This window comes from Dendrobium catenatum, unplaced genomic scaffold, assembly GCF_001605985.2.
Source record: "Dendrobium catenatum unplaced genomic scaffold, ASM160598v2 fragScaff_scaffold_1271, whole genome shotgun sequence".
Classification (NCBI taxonomy): Eukaryota; Viridiplantae; Streptophyta; class Magnoliopsida; order Asparagales; family Orchidaceae; genus Dendrobium; species Dendrobium catenatum.
In genome coordinates, this window is record NW_021319733.1 from 71399 (window position 1) to 98817 (window position 27419).

At 34.3% G+C, this 27419-nt stretch overlaps 1 protein-coding gene across 1 annotated transcript in view; it reads left to right on the forward strand.

Annotated features, from left to right (window-relative positions):
• LOC110100858 (protoporphyrinogen oxidase, chloroplastic) overlaps positions 1 to 23769 on the forward strand; it is a 34152-nt gene extending 10383 nt beyond the window's left edge. The window contains exons 4-9 of the mRNA XM_020828562.2: positions 10313 to 10460; positions 10542 to 10622; positions 11506 to 11677; positions 22025 to 22184; positions 22382 to 22485; positions 23260 to 23769. Of these exons, the coding sequence (XP_020684221.1) occupies positions 10313 to 10460; positions 10542 to 10622; positions 11506 to 11677; positions 22025 to 22184; positions 22382 to 22485; positions 23260 to 23559 (965 nt within the window). The 3' untranslated portion in view covers positions 23560 to 23769. The remainder of the gene's footprint in view (positions 1 to 10312; positions 10461 to 10541; positions 10623 to 11505; positions 11678 to 22024; positions 22185 to 22381; positions 22486 to 23259) is intronic.
• The last annotated feature ends 3650 nt before the right edge of the window (positions 23770 to 27419 follow it).

The following is a 27419-nucleotide window of genomic DNA, read 5'->3' on the forward strand; positions in this document are numbered from 1 at the left end:
AAAAGACACAATTGCCCCTAGGGCAAACATAAAACAAAGCCCTCAAGTGAGGGTAAAAATGGAAAAGTACAAATAACAAATAAAATACATGAAAATAAATAGACACGATCGTAGCCGTTGATCTTCGATGTCCTCATCAAAGACACTTTTATAGCATAATAAAAAGACACATACAACTCCGACTCTTACAAACACGAATAAAGACCGCACCTAAAGTAGCTTGCTTTCATCGAGAAGAAGGATACATTTGGAGTGATCACCATGGAGAGAAGAAGATGTTATAAGCTGAGACGAAGAGAGGCATAGCTCACAAGCTATACTAGAGGAGAAGAAGAGGAGAGGTGGAACAAGCTCGCAAGCTTTTCCAATAAAACCCGCAGGCTTCTATTTCAAAAATCTCATCATAATAAATTCTCATTTCACTCAGTATTTAGACCCATACATCATTTTTAACCTAATTGCAATTTTATAAAAGTTACATTCAAATCTCCATGATATCCTCTTATCACGCATAACTCTTGAGACACTTCTCTATTTTAATTATCGAGCTTTAACTTTAAAAATTTATATTCTCATTCATATCTCAATTGCTCTACATAATAGATCCAAGTTATTTAAACCTATTGCATGCATTATCGCCTTATCTTCTAATAATATTGAATGATAACTATTAACATTATAGCTACTATGAATATATATTTTATACTTGATTTTTGTTTTACTAATTTTAAGACCTCTACATTGTAAACATTTTCTTCATTGTTCTAATATTTTACTTATTTTAGTTTATATCTCACCAATTATAACCATATTATAAATGTATAATAAAAAAACATTCATAAAGTCTTTTCGCTTTGAATATCATTTTAAGCATCACCATAACTAGAAGAAAATGATATGAACTCGATGCTGGTATTTGATGTAAACTTATGACATTGGAAAACTTTTGGGTCATTTCATAACAATTCAATGTTCTATCTTGCCTATCCTTAATAATGCCAGCATATCCTCGACTCATTTTTTTAATCAAAGCAACCTCGATCAATTCTTACAATATTTGATTCCACGTCCTCTTGAGATAAATAAAATTCATATTAATATTCTTTGTTCTCTATACTTATCCATTAGTTGTTTTAACTCAAAATCACTTTCATAATAGATTTTTCTAGCATGAAACTAAATTAGCTCTCTAAAATTAATGTAATTTTTTATATCTATGTTCCATTACTCTTTCATATAACTTTATTGTATGACTCATAAATTTAATTGATACGTAGTTAGCAAATCTTGAGAACAATTTTTTTCCTTATATATTGGCATAAAAAATACTTCTTTTATAATTATTTGGTGCCCTCTTAGTTTTCATAATTCTATTGAAAATATTTGTTAGCCAAATTATTGCAATATCTCTATAACTCTTCAAATCTCAATAGGTATCCCTATGGAACTAAAACCTTACCTTATGTATCTTTTTTAGAGCTAATACTATTCACTTATTTGGATCAATCTATAATATACTTCACTATATAACAGTTTCATCTGTTATTGATGTTATTTTTTTCTTTATCAAGATTCTATTATATGCATTTTTTAGTGCATCTAACTTGATCAAAATCTTTAGGTGTTTTATCTTCTATATTTACTGTTTATGCCATAAATCATAAAAAATCATAGTTTTACTTTATTCTCTACCCTCTTTATGAGACTTTTGTCTTTTTATAATCATTATAAGCCTTAGAAGTATTTTATTTTCTTGCCACTTTTTCAAAATATACTTCTTTTTCTTCATAACCTTTTGTACCTTCACCACCTTAAAGTCTCAGGAGCAATGGATGATCCATTTATAAATTCTTTTAATTTTTCCACAAGAATCCTCTTTATGGAACTAACCATAGTATCCCATTTTAGGTTTGGTTTTATAAAGGAAACCTAATTTGTCTCATTTAGCAATTCATTTTGAAAGATTAACAATTTATTAACTTCAAATTTCCCCATATTATCCTAAGGTTATACTTTCTTTTGATTATTTCTTTATATACTTAAAATATATATCCATAGCTACTACCCTATGTTGTGTTGACAAGCTTTTTCCTTGAAGTAGTCATCTTATCCTAGCGCTATATGTGTTGATTTTGCAAGAAGAGTTTTGTTTCCTTTTAATTAAGAAAAAAATCTGTTGTCATGTTGATGTAGGACTATAATGCTTGCAATGATTTTATTAAGAGCTTGCACAACTTATTGATTAGAGAGATAACAACTAGAACTATTAGCAGATAAAATGATGAATCAAAACATAAAAGCGGTCACTTTCGTTTAGGCTAAGTTGCATGTACAGAGATTTGAATCAACAAAATATCATAGGAAAAACAGTACCATGCAAAGTAGTAGCTTTCAACGTAAATCCCTGGCATAACAATAAGATTAGAAGGAAATGAATGCACTCAAATCCTACGTTTACTAAGCTTAGCAGAATCGGACAAACGTGATTCTCATGACTACAATCAAATCACAAGAAAGGATTAGACTTAAGAAATACAAGAAAAGAAAATTAGAAAACCTTTGTCAAGGATTGGTTGCAATCCTCCACTCGACGATCTCTAGTTGTTCTTCAATAGCTCAACCAAGGTGTCCAAGATGCGTTCTATGTAGTTCTCAACCGTATAGTCGATCCTCGGGTTGACGTCAAAGAAGTTTGAATGAAGAATGTGCACGAAGTTGTGTTCGTCGTACGCAAGTCCGTAGTCAGTATCGGGATCGGCCATTCATGAATGCTAAATGATGATTTCTTCCAAAGATTGCTAATAATCTTGAACTCCGTTGAAGAGAAAGAAGTTTCTCTTGAAGTGGAGATGATGGAAAGTGGCCGGTCAAGGGGGAAGGGAGAATAAGGAGTTTGTTTTAGACTTGAGAGAGGGAAGAGCTTAAAACCTGAAATTAATTTCATATTTTGGCTAGGAAGGGATTTGAAATTTGAAACAATTCCAAAAGGGGATGAGAGAAGGGCGGCGACAAGGGTGGGAGGGATTTAATTTAATTCCAAAAAGGGGAGATTTCCTTTTGGAAATAAATTAAATAGGGAGGGCTTAGGAGATTTCGGCTAAGGAGGTGGGGATGAGATTCAGAATTCTTTCCAAGGGGGGCTAGAAGGGCTTTAGGAAATAAATCCTAAATCTTCCCTATAGGGGGCCGACGACATTAAGGGCTAAGGGGAGCAATTAATGGGAGAGATTGAGGCATCTTAATTTGGGTTTAGGAATTAGGAAAGGAATTAATCAAATCCAATTTGAATTTAAATTTCAAATATGCTTAAATTAATAACTTTCCTAAAATAGATGAGATAAATTAGGAAAGAATTTTGAATTTCAAATTTAGTTGATTTGAATTTCAAATTGATCCCAAATTAGATCCAACCAAATTAGGAAACCCAAGGATGAAGGGGGAAGTGATGGGGCAGGCTGCTAAGGGGGGCTAGGGCCATCGGTTTGGGTGGAATCCGTGGGAGGGGGTGTGGGGTGAAAAGGGTTAGGTGAGCAAGGAGAGGAAAGGGTTGGGTTTAACCAATGTAGAAGAACTTATGTGGTGGTGGTGGTGGAGAGAAGGGGAAAGGTGGAAGGGAGAAACCGTGGGTATGAGGTGACCGGTGATGGTGGAAGGAGAAAGGAAGATATACAAAAATAGAACCATGAACCCGACTCGTCTAGGTTGGTGGGTGATGCGCAATTCTCCCTCTCCTAGGGATCTCTCTCTATTTCCTCATGCTCTCACAAGAACTCATGCAAGGGGAAGAAATATTTTAATCAATCATTCATTAACTTTCAAAGAGAAACATAGGGGCTATAAATAGCCTCGTACATAAGACTCAAAATAAGAAAGACGATAATGCCCTCAGGGCTTACATACGACATCCTTAAATTAATAACTTTCCTAAAATAGATGAGATAAATTAGGAAAGAATTTTGAATTTCAAATTTAGTTGATTTGAATTTCAAATTGATCCCAAATTAGATCCAACCAAATTAGGAAACCCAAGGGTGAAGGGGGAAGTGATGGGGCCGGCGGCTAAGGGGGGCTAGGGCCATCGGTTTGGGTGGAATCCATGGGAGGGGGTGTGGGGGGAAAAGTGTCGGGTGAGCAAGGAGAGGAAAGGGTTGTGTTTAACCAATGTAGAAGAACTTATGTGGTGGTGGTGGAGAGAAGGGGAAAGGTTTGGGAAGGGAGAAACCGTGGGTATGAGGTGACCGGTGATGGTGGAAGGAGAAAGGAAGAGATACAAAAATAGAACCATGAACCCGACTCGTCTAGGTTGGTGGGTGATGCGCAATTCTCCCTCTCCTAGGGATCTCTCTCTGATTTCTCAAACTCTCACAAGAACTCATGCAAGGGGAAGAAATATTTTAATCAATCATTCATTAACTTGCAAAGAGACACATAGGGGCTATAAATAGTATTGTACATAAGGCTCAAAATAAGAAAGACGACAATGCCCTCAGGGCTTACATACGACATCTCTTAATAAAAGGATACAACGGAAAACTAAATAAAACAAATACAATATGACATCATAAATAAGAAAATACATAAAACAAATCAAAATACAATGACTCAATCGTGGCCGTAGATTGGCGGCCACGTTTTTGATAAACCTTCCATGATATGATGTCCCCATCACATGTACTCATTTTTTTAAGGAATCAGGCATTCTTCTTGTTTCTTAAGGTATGGATTTGCTATTGCAAGTCATATTATACTATTAAATCAAATAGTTTCTCCAATTATATTTCTATTTCCCATTTCATAATCACAATTAATACTCTCATAGCCCATCCTACTAGTATGCCCATTTAAATCACCTCTAATAACTATCATTTCTTTAGCAGGTGTATTGTGTAGTTTATTCATTTCTTTCCAAAATTAAAATTAAAATTATTTTATAATCCAAGTTGAGGAGCATAAATGTTAGCTTTGTTTATAATTTTCTCATTGATAATTATCTTAATAGCAATAACCCAATCACTAACCTTGTTAATAACAACACACTACAGGAATAAAGTCCATTATGATGGATTTTTCAATGAGAAATGGACTATTTTCTACTGAAAATAAAGTTTCCCATGGAAAATAATTTGATGATAAAAGCCCCACTATAAATAGTTTTCAACTGCATAGAATCCATCAAAAAAATATTTTTTGACTTATTTTTGGTGTAGCATCTACCAACAATAATATAGTCCGCAAATCTATTGGATTGACTGTTGTCAATTTTTGGTGGAATTTTGGCAAGATAATCTAATTACCTAAGGAATATCCACTGGAAACTTGATACTATTTTATTTTTTTGGTTATCTTCCTAAGTGAGTCAATTATTTATAGCTTTTTCATGGGACATACAACATATATGCAACTTTTAAAACCTAAAAAGAATATGCATGCAGTTACTCATAAGAATGAAATTTATGTAAAAAAACATCACAGCTATTACAAATTAGCACATCTTTGTTTTTACCAATTGCCTCTCTTCTCATTCACTTCCCTTCTTCTCTTCCTTGGCTCTTGTCATCATCATCTTCATCTGTATTTTCATCATCATCCTCTATATTCTCCTCAATAAATCCATCAACATTTTTAAATGCAACCTCAATATTATATTGGTTAGCCATCAGATATATATCAACAATATACTATATAAATTTTAAGTTATCTTCTTAATGATCAACATCTAAATACTTTTTATACCAACCCTGCCTCTTGGCTTAATCTTAATCACCATCTATCAATACACTTTTGTGAAAATTAAATGATCAAATTTAGCATATTTTATCTTATGTCGTATCTTGATAATTTTTTACTGCTAATGCATTCTTGTGCTTTGATTCGGTAAGAGATCAAATCATTCATAATTGAAAATAAATAAATTTTCTTATATTCTCCATACTGTGTTGGAATAATGTAGCATTAGACATCTTGATTTTATGGTAGTGTGTTTCTTTTATTATATGCACTCAACTATTCTTTATCTTCCTCTCTTAACTCCGCAAACTCATATGAAAATTTGTAGTCATTTACTAAATAAATCTATTATGTTTTTATTGCTCTAATTGATCCCATGTAGGATCATACATTTCTTGTTCTCTAACCATGTTTTAGGGATTATAAACCTAATTATAGTATATGAACTATTACATGTAAGATATACGTAGCAAAAGATTTTTTTGATAACTAAGTTTTTAATTTATGTCAAAAGTACTTACATATAATCTAAACTATCACAATTTCAGTTTCAGTCCCACTATCAATCATCTCAAAATCAACTGTAGAAAGTGTGTTCACTTTTTTTTTTTTTTTTGCAAAAGTATAAATATTAGTAGACAAAGTGTTGCACATATATTTTTTATTGAACTTATCTTAAGAAAGGCTCCAACTTCTCACAATTTAGGACATGTAATGTTGTAGTAGGCATTTCTTTTTATTTAAGAATCTTGATACACACATTGGATGCTCTATCTGATAGTTAAAAAACGAATAAGGTTGATTGATTTCGAATGTCCTCATCTTTAAGACCACTTCTAATTTAGCTACACTATATATGTGTTTTGAGTAGCATGAGTTAAAATGATAGATTTTCTGTGTTAGGTATGCCTCACAAGTAGATCTGCATGAGCTTTATTTATTACAATTTGATTTTATTGATAAATTTGCAGTTAAATGTAATACATATAATGCATTTTTAAGGTCAAAGTGATAATTTTCATATTTACCTCTCTAATGTATACATCCAATGATATTAGACCAGATTGGCAACTCTCATCTTATAAGACTAGTGCATTTGGTAGAAAGCATACTATACATCAAATGTTATTGTTGAATTCTAATTTCCATAATCTACAATTAAAAGAATATAATTCAATTTCAATAGTTGAATGTGCGTTTTAAATCCAAAACCCCTAAACCTGAACCCCAAACACTCATAGCCTATTCTCGAAACCTCATGAAACCCAAACACTTATAACCTATTCATTGGTTAGGGAGGTGAGCTCATTAAGGTCAACACCTAATAAAACTTATGTGATGCTGTGATCACAATGACTTTAACTTATAAATTCAAAGAACAAACACTGTAACATAAGCAAAGTAAAAAAACTTCAAACATAAGCATCCATAAATTATTAACACATGCAAATAAAATAGTCATTCAAATTTAAGAATCTCACATAAATAATAAGTTTTACACTTGTAAGTAAATCATAGTCTTTCCACAACTTCTCTTCTCCCACAAAATCCTAAACTCTAATTCTCCCATCACATCGTCTTCTCCCTTCCATTACTTTAAAATAAATCAAACTTCACAAATCCCATACAAATATGTTCTAACAAGTCCACATCATCTCCTAATTCTTCTACTTTTTTTATTATCACCCTAAACTAATTCATGAAATGACTACTTATGGGCTATGGCCATTGTGTTAGAATAGTTTTTGGTTTTTCTTGAAGAGTAGAATGAATGTGGGGCAGGCGGGACGAGAGAATGCCTCAAGCTTAAGAGGCGCGATGAGCCATTGTTGGAGTTGATGAGGGTTGGCGATGACATGTAATTGGTTTTGCAGAGGTTTAGTGGTTCCTATGAGTAACAATGATGGTGATTGTTATCAAAGTCCCAAGAGGCTAAAGTTGTGTCTACCTTGGAGGAGGGGAGAGGGAGAGGGGAGATAACAAAAATGAGGTGCTCGCATATAGATGGTGGATTCATTGTGATTATTGAATGTTTTCTGGCAGAAAACCACCCGACGTTTCAAATATCTATGAATTTTCTACTAGAAATATGTTGGTACCTTTCGAGAAAGTTTTGCGACACTTGTAGTCCATGAATTCTCCATTGGAAATTCATTGGAATATGGGCGAAAAAAAATCTACAAGTTTTCGTGTAGCAAAAATTTAATCTCATAACTCAATATTGTTCCTATTGTTAACCTTTATAATATTGAATAATTTATAATGTTCTTTAATATGCTTTGTTTTTTTTGTTTACCATTTATCTAAAAAATTTGTAATCTTATTATAATATTCACAAAATTTTATTTTTAATTCAACTTTCTTACAATCCATATGACAAATCTAATATTAGATTTAACGTAGTCAAACCCCTTACTTTCTTTTCATCCTAATCGGGTTACTTGTGGTTCTAGCTTAATTTTTACCATAACCATGTTTTGTTGTGCATCACTTATAGATGATTTTCTAGCCCACCTTGACCTACTTTTTGCGATAGGGTTAGATCTAGGTGCAATTAAGACAAATTCACACACACATCATATACGTAAGACTCGAACCCAAGGCCTTTTGGTTGGTAGCTAAAGCTCCCAACCAACAATCAAGGTGAGCTACGTAATAATGATAATACTAATAAATAAAAGAAAAAATGATGGTGATAAAAAGTTACTTCCTAATGAACAAAGAGATTGCAACATTTGTGCTTGGTCACATGGTGGCCCGAATCAACTCAAATAAAATCCAAGGAAATTCAACTGCTACATGCAGGCTTTGGCCTAACCACATCAATAAGCTCAATGATGCTTATGGTTGAAGGATAAGTTGACTCTAACAATAATTAATTTGAATAACCAATCTATGTATGGGGGAGTAGAATTCCCATGAGGTATGAACTTTAAATGATTGAACTTGCATCCATTCGGATTGTTTTTAGTTAAAATGATTGAAGTTGTTGTTATTGCTGGAAGGATCTTAAATACATGCAATTTAATCCATTAAAATTAATTTATTTTATATGATAATATCAATGAACTCAAAATGGATTGTACATATATTGTCTAATTCTGCGATGAAATATAATATAATGTGTCACATCAATCAATGATGAAACGTAATAGAGATGGACAATCTAATCAAACATACTTTTTATCAACACCCTCTTGGATCTTACCAATCATGATTGAGTTGAAAATTAGCATCTTCCCAAATTGTCATTAACTTGCTATTTATAAAACTAATTATGCATAATTAATACTATTTAATTAAACTAAATTACATATAAAATTAAAATTTCTATTACTATATTTTTGACTAATTAATATTAAATATTGGCATAAATTTAATATTTCAATTAGTATTATCTTATTTAATTAATGCCAATAATATTAATAATTTTAAATTTCCAAACTCTCGTCTTTCTTCTTGGAATCCCATCCCCCAAATTGCCAAAATCCTAGACGACAAAGAAGCAAGAAGACACAAGAGTGTTTGCTGGAGAAGACATTGATGCAAGCAACAAAATGTAGAAGAAAAGGACCAAGACCCTCGATGATGAAGAAGCCAAGAAGTTTCTACGGGAGCTTGTTGTAGCAGTCATCGACAGGAGAATTGTTTGTGAGACTTGTGGGTTTGTTAATTCCACCCAATACCCATATTTACTAAATCCACAATTTAGGAAAAACAAAGAAGAAAAAAGATTTTAAGTTTCTATAGGATTTAAAAAGGAACAATAACTATACATTTTAATTTTTATTAAAATTCCCTCTTATACTATGGCAGCCAACTTCTTACTTTTCGTAAGTTAAATAGTGAATTTAATAGGAGTTTATTTTGGATCAATTTTTAATAATCAAAAGACCAAATTGGATACTTTGATGCTCTTGGACTAAATTGGCTAATGAGTAATAATCGGGAGATTATAATTTTTTTATAAACAATAATTCATTAGGGCTTTGGGTATTTTTTGGTGAAACCCTAACTTCATAACGTAATCATTCTTCTTTCTAGGATATTCATTTTCATCAACCTCTTGAATTTTTATGGTCTTTTTATATCCTGTAATTGTCTTTCCGCATACAAACGAGTGCCATGTGTACAAAAGTTTCAATTTGTCAAAATACCTTGATGTGGCTCCTATTTCTCATGTGTTGGTTAATTAATGCAAAAGCAAAGAAGTTTGAGAACGAGAGTAAGAGGTATAGCTGTTGTTACCTTTTATCTAGAAAATTGCGACTACTTTTGCTATAAGCCCCTACGTTATATTCTTACCTGTAGCACCCGCTAGGGACTCTGCGTTAAGCTTATTGAGGAAGAGGCAAATGATCCTTTAACTCTCAAAGCACTGACAGGTCATTTAATATGAGATTTCAGTTAAATGTTTAAGACCAAAAATTGAAGAGTGTATAATTGCCTATTAAAATCGCTTGGAATGATTTGACTTGGTATGAATTTGATGAAGTTAATAATAAGAAACTAATGATGTTGTACTAAACCTAATTGTTTATCTTCAGGAGATTAAAAAGATTGAAGTTGTCTCTACTTTTTATAGGTGTTTATGCTGGTGATCCTTCTAAACTTAGCATGAAAGCAGCTTTTGGGAGAGTTTGGAGGCTGGAGCAGAGTGGTGGTAGCATCATTGGTGGAACTCTTAAAGCACTTCAGGAGAGGAATAAAAATCCCAAACCATCTCGAGATCCGTAAGGCTATTTACATGGCAGGATAATCTTATTTTAGCTGGTTTGATTGGCTAATCAGGATTGGCATGGACCTAAGTGCAGGAGTTTGCCTAAACCAAAAGGACAGACAGTTGGATCTTTCATGAAAGGGCTTTCTATGTTGCCGAATGCTATTTCCTTAAGGTAATTTTGTTTGTAATACCAGCATGAAATGTTTTGTATCATTGAAATAATTAAACAAGGATTTCTAGTAAAAATAGATTTTTTCTTATTGTAAACTTTTTAGTTACATCAACCCCTACTAAAGCCCTATATCATTGGGAGCTCATGCACGAATGCACCTTTTTTGCTCGATAAAATATAACATCCCTGAACTTCCTTCTTTAAATTGTTTTTTCAGTACTCCTAGTTTTAACCATCAAGATTCTACTTATGCTGCAAAAATATGTTAAGAATGTAACTGTCTACAGTTTCTGGCGCTGACCCCACGTAGTGGGACAAAGGCTTGTTGTTGTTGTAAAAAAAAGGAAAAATATTTAGGCATGAATGTCAAACTTGCAAGGGCACAATGAAGACACTGTTGCCAATTTTTGCACACTGGGTGCTTTTGTAAGAGATTTGAACTCTCTTCTTTATGTGGAAGTCAAAAGCAATGGCATCTATTTCAGCATTTGTTTTTTTTTTTTCATTTTTTTGTTTGTCGTGATGAGGTTTTTTTTTTAAAAGACTTTTAAGTATTTGCTACTGTGGGTTTTGTAGTTTATATGCTTAAAGTTTTGATATCATTTGAGTATGGTTTTACTATATTTTTTATCATATTTGATTTCGAAGGCTATTGTGCATATGATTGGTTTTTTTTTTGTATATTTAATCATATAAATTATGTACTTTTTAGTTGTGTCTAGCCAATGTTTGCCTTATATTTTTAAAGAATTTTTTTGTTCCATATCTTTGTTGTCTGTCTCCTTGTGTATGTCCAATGCATTTGAGGATGTTATGCTTAGCAAAATTTATTTTTCCACATGCCAGTTCAATAGCCCTAATATTTTGAAACATTCTTTTTCAGGTTGGGAAACAAAGTCAAACTATCTTGGAACCTTATTAGCATTAAAAAACGGGATGGCTTGGGGTACACCTTAATGTATGAAACACAGGAAGGATTGGTATCAGTTGATACAAAGACTGTCGTCCTAACCATTCCCTCTTATGCCGCCAGTTCTTTGTTGCACCCTCTTTCCGTGAGTTTCATTTATATCGTCTTGAAATTTTGGGATTGTGTGTTATTAAATCATGTAGACATATTTTTCTTCTCTTCTTATCTTTTTTTAAAGGTACTTCAGCATCTGATCATATAAATTTTGCCACTTCTGATTAATCCTTCAGCCCGAAATAGCAAGTAATCTTAATGCATTGCCTCTCTCATTAGATTACCTTGAAGAGATTGCCGTTTGTCAATATATTTGTTATCCCCATGATATAGGACAATTTAAGGTTAGATTTTTTGAAGTTGAGAATCAACAAATCACAAATCATCAATAAATTTAACTATTTTTTTAAATGTAAACAAATGAATGCAAAACAAGTAGGGTTGTTTCATGCAAAATGGAAAATTTTCTTTTATGAATAGTTTTCTAAATTGGAAGGTATAAAGTTGCCGCCGCCATCATCATCATGTAATGAGTTAATTATGATCAACATCAAAATTAAGGCATGGAGAAAATTCATTCAGCCAAAATAATCTATTTATGATAATAAATCATCATAATTAAAAGTAGAAAAAATGTGTTATTTTCATTGAAGTTGACATACATTTAAGCATCATGGAAGCCACTATATGGCTCCTTTCTTTTTAAATGGGCTTGGTTGATTTGTGCATGCATGGTTGTCCTTCCCTCTACCTCCGCCTTCCATGAAAGTTCCAATGCAATAAAAGAGAGTATAAATGGTTGAGTAATTTTTAGAGGGAATCAAGGAATTAACTAATTAAAGAATGTAGTCAAGTGTCCACGGATCAATAAAGTGGCCATCTTGTACTAGAAATTTATGTATTTTTTATTTCATGGAAGTATACTGGAGATGTTATAAATATGCTATAGCTTTGTCGTTAAAAACAAACTTGGTTGATTTATGTTGGAGCGTTGCTTATATGCAATGTAAAGGATAATGCTTGGTGGTTCTCTCTTTTATGGAGATGTTGGTGAGTCTTCCATTAAAATTATTTTTGTAACCTTTAATATTAATTTATATTTATCTCTTACCATTTTAGAAAAACTCCAATAACAAAATCTTAATTTGAAAAAAATTGTTTGAACATGAAAATAAACACTGAAGAAGAAATGCTAAATAAGCAAATAAAAAATTTTTGGTTTAGAAAGCCCAAAAACAAAATCCAAGGTTACTATCAAGAGCAGTTGTGGAGAAGAGAGATCCTTAATCATTGTTGAAGAAGAAGGCTTGGTAGGAAGGAAGAAGATGGCTAGTAACTAGAAAGGAAGCGGTGAGGAAGGGATGATCGGGTGGAACATGTGGGCTGAGATGATCGATACGTTGGAAGGTCTGGACGTTGCTTTTCTAAATGCAATAGAGACCGAGAGATAGAGAAGGGCTTGGTGGGTTAATGGTAAAAGGGATTATTTTTAAATACCTAAATCTTCAATACTTTGATGCTCTCGCCTCACGAAGATTGAGGTGAGGTGTGCTTTACTGCACTTGCCTATATATATATATATATATAATAACACCTAAACTTAAGTACTTAATTAACCGTTAATGAATACATATTATTGTAACATTTAGTTCCTTCCACTAACGGAGCCATGCATTGGCTGATCAAATGCCATTTCCATCCCATGTCTGGAAGTGACGAAAGGAGTTCTTCGTGGAGTTTTTTAGTGGAGTATTAATAAGGTTATAATATTAAGTTAAGTAAAAGTACTTCCTCTGGAGTTTGAAGCAGCCGTGCGCAAGTAGTGAGGAAGGAGGTGGAAGGGCTGCAGTTGCTGGGAGTGGAAAATGTCAAAAAACAGTAAGGTAATAAAGGAAAGGGAAGGAAAGGAAGTAGGGGAAAGAGGTTTAGGAGAGGAAGGGAGGTTGAATTGAATGTCATATTTATTTGATGTAAAATTTAGGATTTTATTTTTAGAACTGATTTTATTAAAATTCTTGTATGCTACAATGTATGTTTTGCAATGTATTATTTAGGTTGTATATAAAAGGAAAGGAGGCCTAGGTGATCACTCTAGAGAACGAGGTGAGATACCCAACTGGAGTATATGAAATAGTAACTTTTTTATATACTTGTGACAACATTTTTATATGATTGTGATAACATTAATTTCAATTTCATCATATATTTATTTACTGGTTTATCAGCTTAGTTACGAGATATTTATATGTACGTTATGAAAAATGTGAAGCTTCATAAAAGATAAATGAAAAGGAAAATGAGATAAGTCATATACGGTGGATAGACTTGCACAAGTAAAGGCGAAAGACCTGACGTGGTAAGCCTTAGGGACCATACAAGAGGTACCTAGGGGTGCAACCAAGTTAAGCCGGTTCACGAGCTGACTTGAGCTCGACGCGGTAACAGGTTCGACAAGTCAAGCTTATCGAGCTCGAACACAAATTCGAGCTCGAACAACCCACTGCTCGACTCGCGAGCTTGTCGAGCGGCTCGCGTATGAAATAGGTAGTGTGGAAATGCGATCGTGCGCGAGAAAATGAAATCGTGGACGGGAAAAGCTTGTGACAACGCAAGCTGGCAATGACAGACAGAAGCTCGACGGATGCAGACGGTCGACGACGCAAGCTTGATGGACTCGGGATGGTTGACGATGCAAACTCGACAGATGCGTACGATCGATGCCGCAAGCTCGGCGGATGCAAATGATCGATGACTCAAGCTTGACGGACGCAGACGAAAGATCGAAATGCAGTCGGTCGATGACACAAGCTCGACGGACTCGAACGTTCAACGACGCAAGCTTGACAGACACGGACGATCGACAATGCAAACTCGATGGATGCAAACGGAGACTTGACAGGCAGAAGCTCGACGACACAAGCTGGCGACAAGGCGGACGCTGGTGACGAGGATGACAGAAGCTGAATGGACGAACTGAGCTCGAAATGCCGCTCGAGCAGCTTGACGAGCTTTTTTTCCTCTGTCGAGTCGAGCTCGAGCTCAACTCGAGTTCGAGCTCGAGCTCGGTATTTGACAGTCAAGCTCGACTTGAACACCCTCCGACTCAAGATCGACTCGACTCGTTTACACCCTTAGATGTACCTGACTCTCACTTCTAAAAGTTGTGAATTCGGACCCAACCTTGAATGAGAGAGCTGTAAGTGTGCAAAAATTTATAGTCATCATATGACTTGCCTAAAATAATAAACAATAAACAGCCCAAGGAATATGTGGAAGGTTTTACAGTGTTTGACGTTGTCATGCATATGTTATTTATACCGTTTTATGATTCATACATAAATTCAATTTTTTTTTTTATTTACATAAATTTAGATATCATTTACAATTGAATGCAAAAAATTATGTTTTTTTTTTCTTATATTATGGTTGTGCATTTCATTGACCTTTAACTCATTAACAATGATTGTATTCCAGTGTGGCTCTAAGTAGAAGGTTAACTGTACTTTTGTGTACATACATTTTGGTTGTGCATAAAAGCCAGAGTATGAAGCTGTATAGTCAGACTTTTGGGTATATAAATTTTATTTAACAAGTTTATTAAGCTCTGTATTGTATTTGATGTGTTTTAATTATACTTTCAGTTACAAAATATTGATTCCAGTTATGAATTAGTGAGATAGAATCTTAAAGCTTGAACAACTTGATGTGTTGGGATAGCTTGGATTGGCTATTTCTTGCTTACTTGATTCTAATAGAAGTATTTCAGAATGGATGTTAGTAAATGATATGTTTAATTTGATTCTCTCTCTCTCTCTCTCTGTGTTACACTCCAGGTTGACTAAAGGAGGTCAAAATGTGGTGTGACATAAATTGGTATTAGAACTAAATCAAATCAAATTGAAGTGTTATTAGATTTAGAAATGAAGTAGGATAAGATAAAATGAATTTTATTTATACAAAGCTATAGGTTGTATTGAGGTTGAACTGAACTATACATTCATTCTAATAGAGCTGAACTAGCATACATGCATAACATGATTTAGTTTTTTTTTTTAAATGATCACATGTATTATATAAATTATATACATGCATATTTTCAGATAAATATGCCTAAGGAATTTCCAAAAAAGAACAACTGACCACTCATCCAGGCTAGATATAGAAACAAAAAGATATATTGAAAGTTCCGATAGAAGCGGAATGAATGAGGGGAATAAGTCTAATAAACTTCATGATATTGTGCATTTGATCTCTCAAGTAGTGGATAAAATGATATCTATGGAGAAATCTTTTACCAGCATTGGACCTAAATTTGAATTTGGTAGTTAAGTGAATCAACATTTGAAATTATTTCGGACTTTTAAAACGCCAACATTCAAAGGTGCAAGTGATCCAATAGTAGCTGAAGATTGTTTGTTGAAGATATGGAAATCTTGGATGGTATGATTTGTCCTGAGAATAGGAGGGTAGTGTTGGCCGCATTTGTTCTGGAAGGAGAGGTTGAAAGATTGTGGCAAACGCTTTATAGAGAGAAATTTGGACTGATGCCTATCACCACCATGCCTATCAGCATCTGTGAGGGTTATTCAGAGACTAGTTTATTCTTTCTTTAGCCAGACTAGCTCTGCAAGACAAATTCTTCAACCTGACTTAGGGTTCAAAAACAATTATGCAATTTTAAAGCGGAGTTTATTTCCTTATCCCGTTATGCATTTAATTATGCTAGCACTCATGATAAAAAATGCCACATTTTTTAGAGGCCTCATGTAATACCCAAAATTTTCAAAAATAAATGTAAGCGCATACTTCTTCTAAATATTCATTTATTTCATTAAATTCTACTGTTAAAAAAATAATTTCAACTTTTCAATAAATAGTTAATAGGCAATTAACTGCACAGTTATTTAATATAGTTTAATATAGTTTAATACATGCTGCAGTAAAGCATTTAGCCAAGGCTTGATTAGATCCTATGGATGGGAACAACTAGATAGCGTTAATGGATTTAGGTTAATATATATTAAATTGATAGTGAAAGATAGGGTAGCAGGTATCAAATAATTATATTAAGCTTTTGTTTCAAGCCCTTTCCTCTTATTCCATTATCCCTACCCGATAGAGACTCTTGCTCTGAAACTGGCGTTGAAGAATTGGGAAGGAAAATGCTAGTGTTGCTGCTATAGGCTGCTGTAGAAGAAAATAATGCATCAAACTATGGAAAGATAATAGGTAAAAGCAAAAACACTATATGTATTAGTTTCTTTTTCCCTTCCACCCCGTCATTTGGCTGCTGAGTATGCCGTGAGCTGAGGAGCAGTTGCTGCTGGCCAAAAGTGAGGGAGCTGCTAATGCATGCTGTAGGGGAATAAATTTCAGCAAAAGATTGCTGATGTGGCTGCTGTAGTGGAAGAAATTTCATAAAAAAAAGGAAACTATGTAGATGTTGTAATTAATGTCTAAACATGCTATTTAGTTGAAATGAGATGTGGTTTGTTTAAATTAGATAATATTACTGCTGCAGAGTTGCAGAGTTGCTGAAATTAGGTTAGATATTGATATGTTTGTTGAAAACAATTGGAGGAATTTCATTGAGGAATTGCTGAAATTGAGATAGCTGAAATCAGATTTCATACTTTAGCTCCTGTTGGCTGAAATCAATAAGAAAAATGGAAGAAATGCTGAAATCAATCCAGTGTAATTTGATTCTTATATTTGCTGGAATAAATGTTGCTATATTGAATTCAGAAAGGGAATTGTAGATCAAATGAGGAAGAGTATAATTGAGGTGGTGTACAAAAGGAGAAGAAAACATAAAGAATGAATTCCAAGTGAGGTTAGATACCTAAACAATGCATAGAAAGTAAAAAATTTATAAGTTGTAAATTCATATTTATTATGTTATGTTATGATAGCATTTATTTCTGTTAATTTTAATTTGTTGATTTTTTTAATAGTAATGATCATATGAGCATTGTATGATTATGAGGAATGAATGATGATGGAAAAGTGATTTAAGTCCTATATAGGGGGATAAGCCCGCACAAATAAAGTCAAAAGACATAACGAGGTAAGCCTATACTCTCAATTCTAAAAGTGAGAAACTGGACCCAACCTTGAATGAGAGAGCAATTTTAATTATAAAAGTTGGGAATTTGGAATAAATCTTGAATTAGAAAGCTGAAAGGATGCAAAGCTTATAACCATTATATGACTTATTTTAATGCGTTGAACAAATAGCAATATGGAAAATAATGCTATGAATTTCTTACGATCAGTATGAAATTTCAATATGTTATACCCGTGTTATTGTTAATGTTATGAAATTCTTAATTGCCAAATAATAATATTATTATTTCTTATATATTGCTTTTGTATTGCATTGAGCCATAGCTCATTAGTAGTGGTTGTACTGCAGGAAAAGAGGAGTCCGTAGGGCATTAGGCGGAAAAGGGGTGACTGTTTTTTTTGTGTACATATGTTTTGGGTGTACAAAAAGATCTACAAAGAGATTTGAGTGATAGCTGTACAAACTTTTAGGTATGTAAGTAAATTTTTAAAGGTTTTAGTAAAACTTTGTATTTCATTTGAGATGTACAATTTAGTTGAGATATAAATTATATATTCTTCCTATTATGAAAATCTAGATGTGTTATGTTTAATCTTGTTAAGGATAGTTTGAATAGACTACTTTTTACTTCTCCAATTCTGATATCAGCATTTCAGATTAGGGGTAAGTATGAAAAAGGTCTGTTTAGATTCTCCTTCTTTGTTACACTCTAGTGTGACTTTAGAGAGGCCAAAACGGGGTGTGCACCTCAAGGATCAACTGAGATTAGCATTAGCACCTTTCGATACCAACAAGTTTTCAGTCTTAGTGGTGAGAGCCAGGAGAATTGAGAATGAGTTGTACTTCTCTAAGCACAGCTAGGAGCAGCAGCAAGCAGGAAAAAAAGCGGATGTTTGAAAAAGGGGATCAATTTAGAAATGACAAGCCAAAGTTTGAGAAACCTCTATGTGATTAATACGGGAAGAGGCATCTGGCTAGTGTTTAGTGGATCCTGGAAGTTGTTTTAGATGCGGAAAATTGAGTCATCGCAAGTGGACTGCCCTCAGGAGAAAAGAAATAATGTCAGGCCACAGAGATATTAGGGATATCTGGAGCAAGAATGACATAAGAGATATGTGGAAGGCCATTAGGTAGGGAAAACTCAGTTTTAGGGAAAGCCAGCTGTGCAAGGGAAGCTACCAATTCTACCAAGAGGAGAAGCATCAGATGTTAAAAGGTAATCAACTTGTGAAAACTTGAGTATTTTCCATCAAACCTCAAGAAGCCAAAGATTTAGACGAGGTAGTTACATGTATTCTTCAGATTTTAAATAAGTTTTGCAGAGTTCTATTTAATGATGGTGCATCTGATGGACCAGTTCAACCGGTCCATCCCTCTGAACCCGTGCGGGTCTACAGAAGGAGAAGGGGAGACGGGCTAACCCGCTGGGAGTAAGGAGAAACCACGGTGGGCCAAGAAGAAGCCACGGTGGGCCCCATAGGCCCACCTATGTGATCGTAGGCATCATGGGGGGGAGGTACATGGTTGTTTTGGAGGAGGTTACATGGTTGTTAAGGAGGTTACATGGTTGTTGAGGAGGTTATATGGCTGTTTTAGAGGGGTAATTTAGGGAGGTGGGATGAATTTGGGATGGTATTAAGGGGGCAATTAGGGTTCAGTTTTTCTTCATGCTGATTGAAACTTTTCTAGTGTTTTCTTTTTGCTTTTCTAGAGTTTGTAATGGGAGATATTGCCCTTCTCGAATTAGACAAACTTATCTTATTTTCTCTTGAATATTAATAGAATTGTTTTTCTGTTCTTCGTCCCATTTCTCCTGTGATTGCTTTTCTTTGGATTTGGTGGATAAATTCTCTTCATTTGAGGGGAATTAGAGCAAAACCGAAATTGAGAAACCCTAGGGCGTATCAGCATCCTAGTCATTATTTATTTCTAAAGAATTTTGGTGGCTAGGAGAGGGATTGATTGGGGCCGATGACTTAGGAGTAGGGTTAGGGGTGGCCGGCGGCTAGGACTAGGGCTTCGGTTTGGGAGGTGGTTAGGAGTAGGGTTAGGGTTTGATTGGCGGCTAGGATTTGGGTGGAGCTTGGGGCCCGACGGCTAGGTTGAGGGAAGAGAGGAGATGGCCAGCGGCTTTGAAGGGGATTGAGGGAGAATCGGCCGGTGACTATGGAGGGGAATGAGATCTTAGGGTTTAGGGAGAAGAGAGGAACCACGAACCCAAACGCTTCATGCGGTTGGTGGGTGATGCATCGCCCTCACCTGGGGACTTCAAGCTCTCCAAGAATTCTCACAAGAACTCTCAAGCTCTCCAAAATACAAAGTGTAGAAGTTTTTTAATAATATTCATCATTACCCTCTTCAAAGAGGAGGGTTTTAAATAGCTAATGCTTACAATGAAGAAATAAAAGACATCAATACCCCTAGGGGTTACAAACAACTATTCCCTCAAGTGAGGGTAGAAACGAAAAAACTGCGATAATAAATCAAATACATATAATAACTTAAAAATAAAGCAATGTGATCGTGGTCGTAGATCGTCTGTTCCATCTCTGGTAGACTCTCAATGGTCGGATGTCCTCATCGTATACATTATTATTAATTTACAAGGTTATATTGCTACTTGGTATATGAAACTTAAAATTACAATACCGACTATTACTATTAAAATAACTTTTCAAATTGTCAAAATAATTCTCTTAATACATTATAAAGGTTAACCAATATAATATATAATTTCAAAATATACATGATTCAACAACTACAAAATATTTTTGCTTTAAACTTCATGCTGCTACTGCCAAAATATTTTGAAAACAAATAATGTTTCACTAGAACAAATTGATCAGATTATACAAATGATGCTCAGTTTTACAATGAAATTAAATTGAATTTAGATTTACTGCTCCTAAAGAAATAAGAAAATACAAGACTAATTAGAAGATTGCTTCCAATATCTTCTCCATGGAAATAGAAGATTGCTTCTAACATCTTCTCCATGACAATAGAATAAAAAAAACACAAATTGCTCACAAAAATATGATGTAATCGTTCTTCCCTAACTACATTACAAGAACTAACAAAAAATCAACAAAAAAGCTTAAATCTGTATATCTCCATTTCTCTCTGAAACTTAAACTCCTCTAAGTAAAATTAGTTCTTATCAACAAATAACATAGTTAAATAAGCCTAGAAATCAAAACTTTGCTTACCTAAACACCCCAACCGACAGTGAAGAGCAGATTAGCGATGTAGGGCACATGGAAGAGGAAACATCAGTTGGGTGAGGGAGAAAATCTGATGGGAAAGTGCCTTTTCTAAGCAAGGCCAAAGTCGTCCATTTAACAGGCGACTTATGTTTACCATGTTAGCGAGCCACGACAGACGTTTGACCAAATTAGTCAGGGGTAAATTGCCGGTTAAACTGATGACTTTGTCTAATTTGAATTTTTTTTAAAATCGTGCTTAGGCGCTTAATACGTTTTCTAATTGTGCTCAGTTTTAAAATTTTCTCTTTTTTTTACTGAGAAATGCTATGCCATGCTATATATAATAGATTTCACCTATTTGGGATGCTAGCATCTTCACTGTGATGCATGAATACTTAGATGATAGATACGATGTGACACAAACATGGGGATATAACAAAGCTGTAAAAAATAGGACATGGCACAGCATAACACAATGGCTTTTTTAACAAATTATTAATAGAAAAAGGCATATAATATTTTTTTATAAAAAGAGATTACACAATGAAATATATTATCATTTGTAAGTACATACCAGATAAAAGTTTGATCAACAACAAAAAAAACTAAAATTGTTTTTATTTCAATTAGATTCAATATCAAGTGTACATAATCCTCAACAATTCACTAGCATTAGCATGATTCATTAAACATGATTTTAATATTGCATTCTTTTCACAAAATACCAAATTACTTTTAAAATTATAGTATAATCTTCAAAATAATCACACAATAGGAACACATTGATGTATATATAACTGGACCCAACAAACCTGGCATAGGTACATTCATTAACCATCCAACTTAAATTTATTGAACCAGTAATAACTTGTGCACGTTTTGTCCATCTCAACACATGTACCGGCTATGTCAGGCCTGTCAAAGGCATGTAATGTCCGACACAAACATAAAGGCCTTTTGAATAGCATCTTACACTATCATATATTTAAATTAAATTTCAATTCTAATCAAGCAGCATGTTGATGTGAGGCTATTTGAAAACCAGTCAAACACAACATCTGATAGACACCTTAATGACATTAAATAACACTGTTACGAATTACGATCATTCCCTTGAATTTTTGTTCGAGGAGCTTATTTATACCTTTTTTTTCCATCTTTTCAGAATGTAGCTGCAGATTCTCTGTCGAAGTTTTATTATCCCCCAGTAGCAGCTGTTTCTATTTCGTATCCACAGGAGGCAATTCGGAGAGAATGCTTAATAGATGGTGAACTTAAGGGGTTTGGGCAATTGCATCCACGCAGTCAAGGAGTTGAGACTTTAGGTATTTAGTAGTTGAATAACGCTTCTTTTTTCTTTAACAATTGTTATTCCTAGTACATATTAAAAAATCCGCCCTTGATACGTACAGGAATGGAGTGGAATGTAGTCTCTCTTTTATTTTAATGTCCTCACAAGCTGGTGCATGAATTAATTTTTGAAGAGAAGGTTCTTGATTTGTTTTTTTTTTCTGCTTGGCAGGAACTATTTATAGCTCCTCACTATTTCCAAACCGTGCTCCTCCAGGAAGGGTGCTCCTTCTTAGCTATATTGGTGGATCTACCAATACAGTAATTTTGTCCAAGGTACTTATCCCTTTGGTTTCTACCGAATATATTCTATGATTTTGAGACACTAGAAACTGGAACGTGTAAATTTTTTGAGTAAGTACTGGGATCTTCTTTACTTAGAATGAGAAATGCCTGAAAGTTTGCTTTGTATACTTGTATTTGTATAGGTTTTATTATCAATGGGATTTGAACTAATTTTTTCAGCGTGGCTTCCTAAATGGAGACTTGCAAAACAACTAAAGGAGTCTATGATAATCCAACTGACGAGTGATTATGTGTTTTTGATGTGAATGACTAACCTTCTCTATCTCTTAATATAAATAAATACATAAAAATCTGCAAGCACTCGTGGTAGACATTTTTTTTTTAATGAAAAATCCCTCTCTTTTGAGAAATTTATTGCTTCTGCCTTGCCATGTTAAATGAGAAAACGAGGGATTTACATACATCTCACTCAAAATATTATTAATTATATATTTTAAGAACACCTAAATTTTAATGTTTAGCACTTTGCTAACGGATTCTGCCAGATACGAACATGAGGGAAGACGGATGCATCAGGGATGGCCGTCAGAAACCCTTTTTCTTTCGCTTTCATTGATGAGATACGCCTAAGGCAATTTTTTATATTTTTTCATGTCGATATCATGAAATGTTTCTTCTGTTAGGGAGCTAATAGTTTGGTTTATGCTGTCCCGTCAAACTAGTAAATTCCAGGAATATTACCAGTGAGCGAGACATAGATGATATTCTAGAAAATTTTTCATAATGTATTGCCTTTTCACGCAGAAGGAGAGTGATCTTGTGGAAGATGTTGATCGCGATCTTCGCAAAATGCTTATAAATCCAGCAGCCAAAGAGCCTTTGGTCCTTGGGGTACGAGTCTGGCCTCGAGCCATACCTCAGTTCTTAATTGGCCATCTCGACCATTTAGAAGCTGCCAGAGGCGCCCTGCGCAAAGGTGGATTTGAAGGTTTGTTTCTTGGAGGAAATTATGTTACAGGCGTGGCCTTGGGACGTTGTGTTGAAGGTGCTTATGAGACTGCTGAAGTTGTTTCAAATTTTTTGTCCAAATATGCATACAGTTGAGAATATTAGTAAGCGCATTTTAATTAACAGTTGCTCCAAGCTAGAAAAATAGTTGTTATATATTCTTTCTAAAGTCTTTTTGCATGGTATAATGCCTTGAGCTTCCTATAATTTTATGTTTTTGCGTATGCTACAACATTTGGAGCTAAAAAGCTGAGCACTGTAATTTTTTATCTTATTTTGGCCTTGTTTCTTCGGCCTGTTTCTTTATAATGGCATATGCATGTAGTCGGGGTGCAGTTACAGGCTTGCTAATGCCAAGCTTTTAGATTAGGCTGTTTGGTGGATGCCATTTATTATATAATGTTATACTATTAATTAATTGCAGGTTCGGGAAATCTTTAAATGATAAATTTATAAATAACATTAATATATAAGATAATATTGATTAAAACGTATAGCAGTTTATAGATAATAGTGTTTTTTGAATATTGCTATTATTTTTATTATAGTCTTATTAGATAATAATTAATTAAAAACCATTTATGTTATTTAGGAGTTATTCCGCCAACTAGATTTATTTTTACTGCATAAAGAGCATTACCTAAAGGAAAAAAAGCTTTTGAAGCATCATCCATCATGGCTAGGTGAATTTTTTTTGCTCAAGTTTAACATTTTGGGGTTTAAATTCTTTCATATGACGAATATTTGATTTAAGAAACCATCATTTTTGTACGGCTGAATTCACAAAGTTTAGTGCATACAGGCCTTATTTTCATCGTTATGTTTGTTGTTTGCTGGAAATATTCTTATGTTTTAGAAGAGAATTCTGCAGTTTGAACTCAAAATGTTAAAAAAACAAGCAGGTAAAATGGATCAAAATGTTTTAACCGGAGAACACATAAGTCGAAAACCATTAGATTTGATCTTGATATTAAGTGTCAATATGTCGTTTCTATTGGAGTAGTTAAAGAGATGTCGAGCAATGGTGCACTGAATTTGTAGATGTTAAAAACAGCAAGAATTCAGAAGAGGTAGATCACCCTAAGTGAGAGTTCACTTCTTTTCTGTAGAAAGTCATTGATAGTCTATCAATAGCTGGTCATCAACAAAGGATGCAGTCTGGTTGATGTTAGTGAATCTTGGCTTCTTATCAGGGTGAGAAAAAAAGAGACAAAAGAAAAGCAGGGTCGATTGACCTAAGTTCGGCTCCACATAGGTAGAGTTTGATTTGTCCGAATTTTGGCACAGCTTATAATTTGATTGAGTCTCAACAAAGCTTTGGTAGAGTTTCAACGAAATCTCAACAGAATTTCTATTCAATTTGAGCAGAATTCTTCAAGAATTTTGATAAAGTTTCAACAGAAATTTACCGAATTTTGATTGAGTTTTCAAATCATTTTTGTAGGGTTTCCATAGAATTTTCCACTAAGTTTCAGAAGAGTTTCCTTAAAATTTCTAAAGAATATCTGTCAGTTTAGATAGAATTTATTTTTATTTTTTTTGGGGAAAATTTGGGCATAGCCCGTATATTAAACAAAGAGGATTACATGTAAAGAAAAAAGGACTAAAGCCATTACTGGCTGGCTTGAAGAAGCCCAAAAGAAGACAAAATTACAAGTAAATGGCAACCAAAAAGCATCAGAAATAACATTCAAGATACAAAATCAACCAAAGACTGAATAACCCATAATAAGTGAACAGGTGGAAACAAAAAGCTCCAGAATATCCCGGAGATCAGCAAGAAGGATGTAGAGACCAGCAACATATCCCACGATCAGAAGAGAGGAAACCATCCAGAATCAAAATTGTAGGCCAAAAAACTCCCATGGCCATAGAACCTGGACTCAGATAAGTGAATAATTGAGACAGAAAATAGCAGATCATACACAACCCTAGTTGCCCATAGGAACCCATGAACCGTCCAAGGGATTGTGAGGGGAGTTTCATCATTGTCCAGGAGGCCATATCTGCGATTGCACGGGACAGCAGCAAAGCAGCGTGTAAAACACAGTGAATCATATTACAACCTATCCAGAAAATCCAAAGCATTTCTCCATTTCACAATCTTCTCAAACATAGCTCTCTTGATACATAACAGTAAAGAAGTATGGCATTGAATTTGTTTACAAAAAATTCTATTGTTCCTCTCTTTCCAAATAAAATAAATGATAGAGGAAATAACTAGTTTGTAAAAGTTTAACACCTCTGAATTCCCTTTGTATTTCCCATTAAGCCAATCATACACCTGGTAAATGTTTGGCCTAAGAAGAAAGTTGCGCATCCCAGAAAATAAACCAGACATAATAGAGAATGAATAAGGGCATTCAAAAAATAGGTGAGAAACCGTTTCATCATTAGAATGACAGAGTGTGCATAAGCTAGGAACAAATATATTCCTAATACGAAGCGCATCAGCAGTTTTGAGGCCTCCCACATTAGCCAACCAAGCAAAAACAGAAAATTTTAATGCATTTCTCTTATGCCAAACCATATCATACCAGCTGCAATCAGGAATTTCCGAATAAAATTCCACCATATAGATTTTAAAGTTGCTTTTCACCTTATCAAACCAAAACAAACAGGGCCCCTCACCCGCAATGTCATTTATACCCGAAAAAACATCTCTTAAACTGGAAGAAAAAGAATCAGGAATAGCCCACATAGATTCAGAAATAATACTGGATAGAGCTATGTCAGGAATAAGTGCCAGGTTAACATTACCCATGAATTCAGAAAGATTGCAGTTCTCAATCCAGTGATCCCATTTCAAAGAGATGGGGGCAGAGTTAGTGATTTTAAACTTTAAACAATGCTTAGCAACAAAAGCCGTGTTGCGTATGGATTTCCAGAACCTGGAAGCAGCAGCTGAAGGGGGCCTCCAAGGAGAGCTGTACTTACTAAACAGCCAGGAAGAAAGAGGAGAAGGGGAGTTGTATAACCTTAAAATCACAGAGCAATTAAAAGGAAATTGCATAGCCGGAATAGAAGAAATCCCCATACCACCTTTAGAGTAGGGTAAGCATACTTTATCCCAGGCAATTATATGAAATTTCTTATTGGAATTAATGTCCCCAAAAAATAAAAATCTAGAGCTAGATTTTTTAAAGAACTTGTGAACAGCTTTTGGTAAGATGGCACCCCTTATCCAATAAGCAATAGTATTATGAATAGTAAACTTCAAGTATTAAAGTATGCCGGCAAGAGAAAGAGTAGTGGCCTTCCAACCCGTGAACTTCTTGTTAATAGAATCCATTAATGACAAATAATCCTCAATTTTAAGTCTATAGAAAGACAACGGAATTCCCAGGTAAGAGATCTTGCTAGTAATGTTATGAATAGAGAGCATTGCAGAAATCACTGTAATTATGCACATGTTTAGGAAACATGATGGCACTCTTATCATAATTGACGTGAAGACCAGTGACACAAGCAAAATCATGAAGTATGGAAACCAGCAAGCTGCAGTTTTCAAGTGAGGTTTTCCCAAAAATAAGTACATCATCAGCGCATAGGAAATGAAAAATAGTATAACCGTTCATAGAGATCCCCTTAAAACCCCTATCCTCTAAGAGATTGGAAAAGGCATCCATAACAAGGCAAAAGAGGTAGGGGCTCATAGGACAACCCTGCCTTAGCCCAGACGAAGAAGGGAAGTAGCCCTCAAGAGCACCGTTGAGAAGGACAGAAAAATTGACATCAAATATGCAAGCTTTTATCCAGTTAACAAAACGACTAGGGAACTCTTTTTGAACAAGTCTAGCAATAAGGTAATCCCTAGAAACTGAATCAAACGCTTTCTTTATGTCTAACTTAGCACAAAAGACTTTCTCATTTCCTCTTTTCCCCGCATGAAACAAAATATCAGAAGCAAGCAAGACATTGTCAGTAGATACTCTAGACTTGAGAAACCCAGCTTG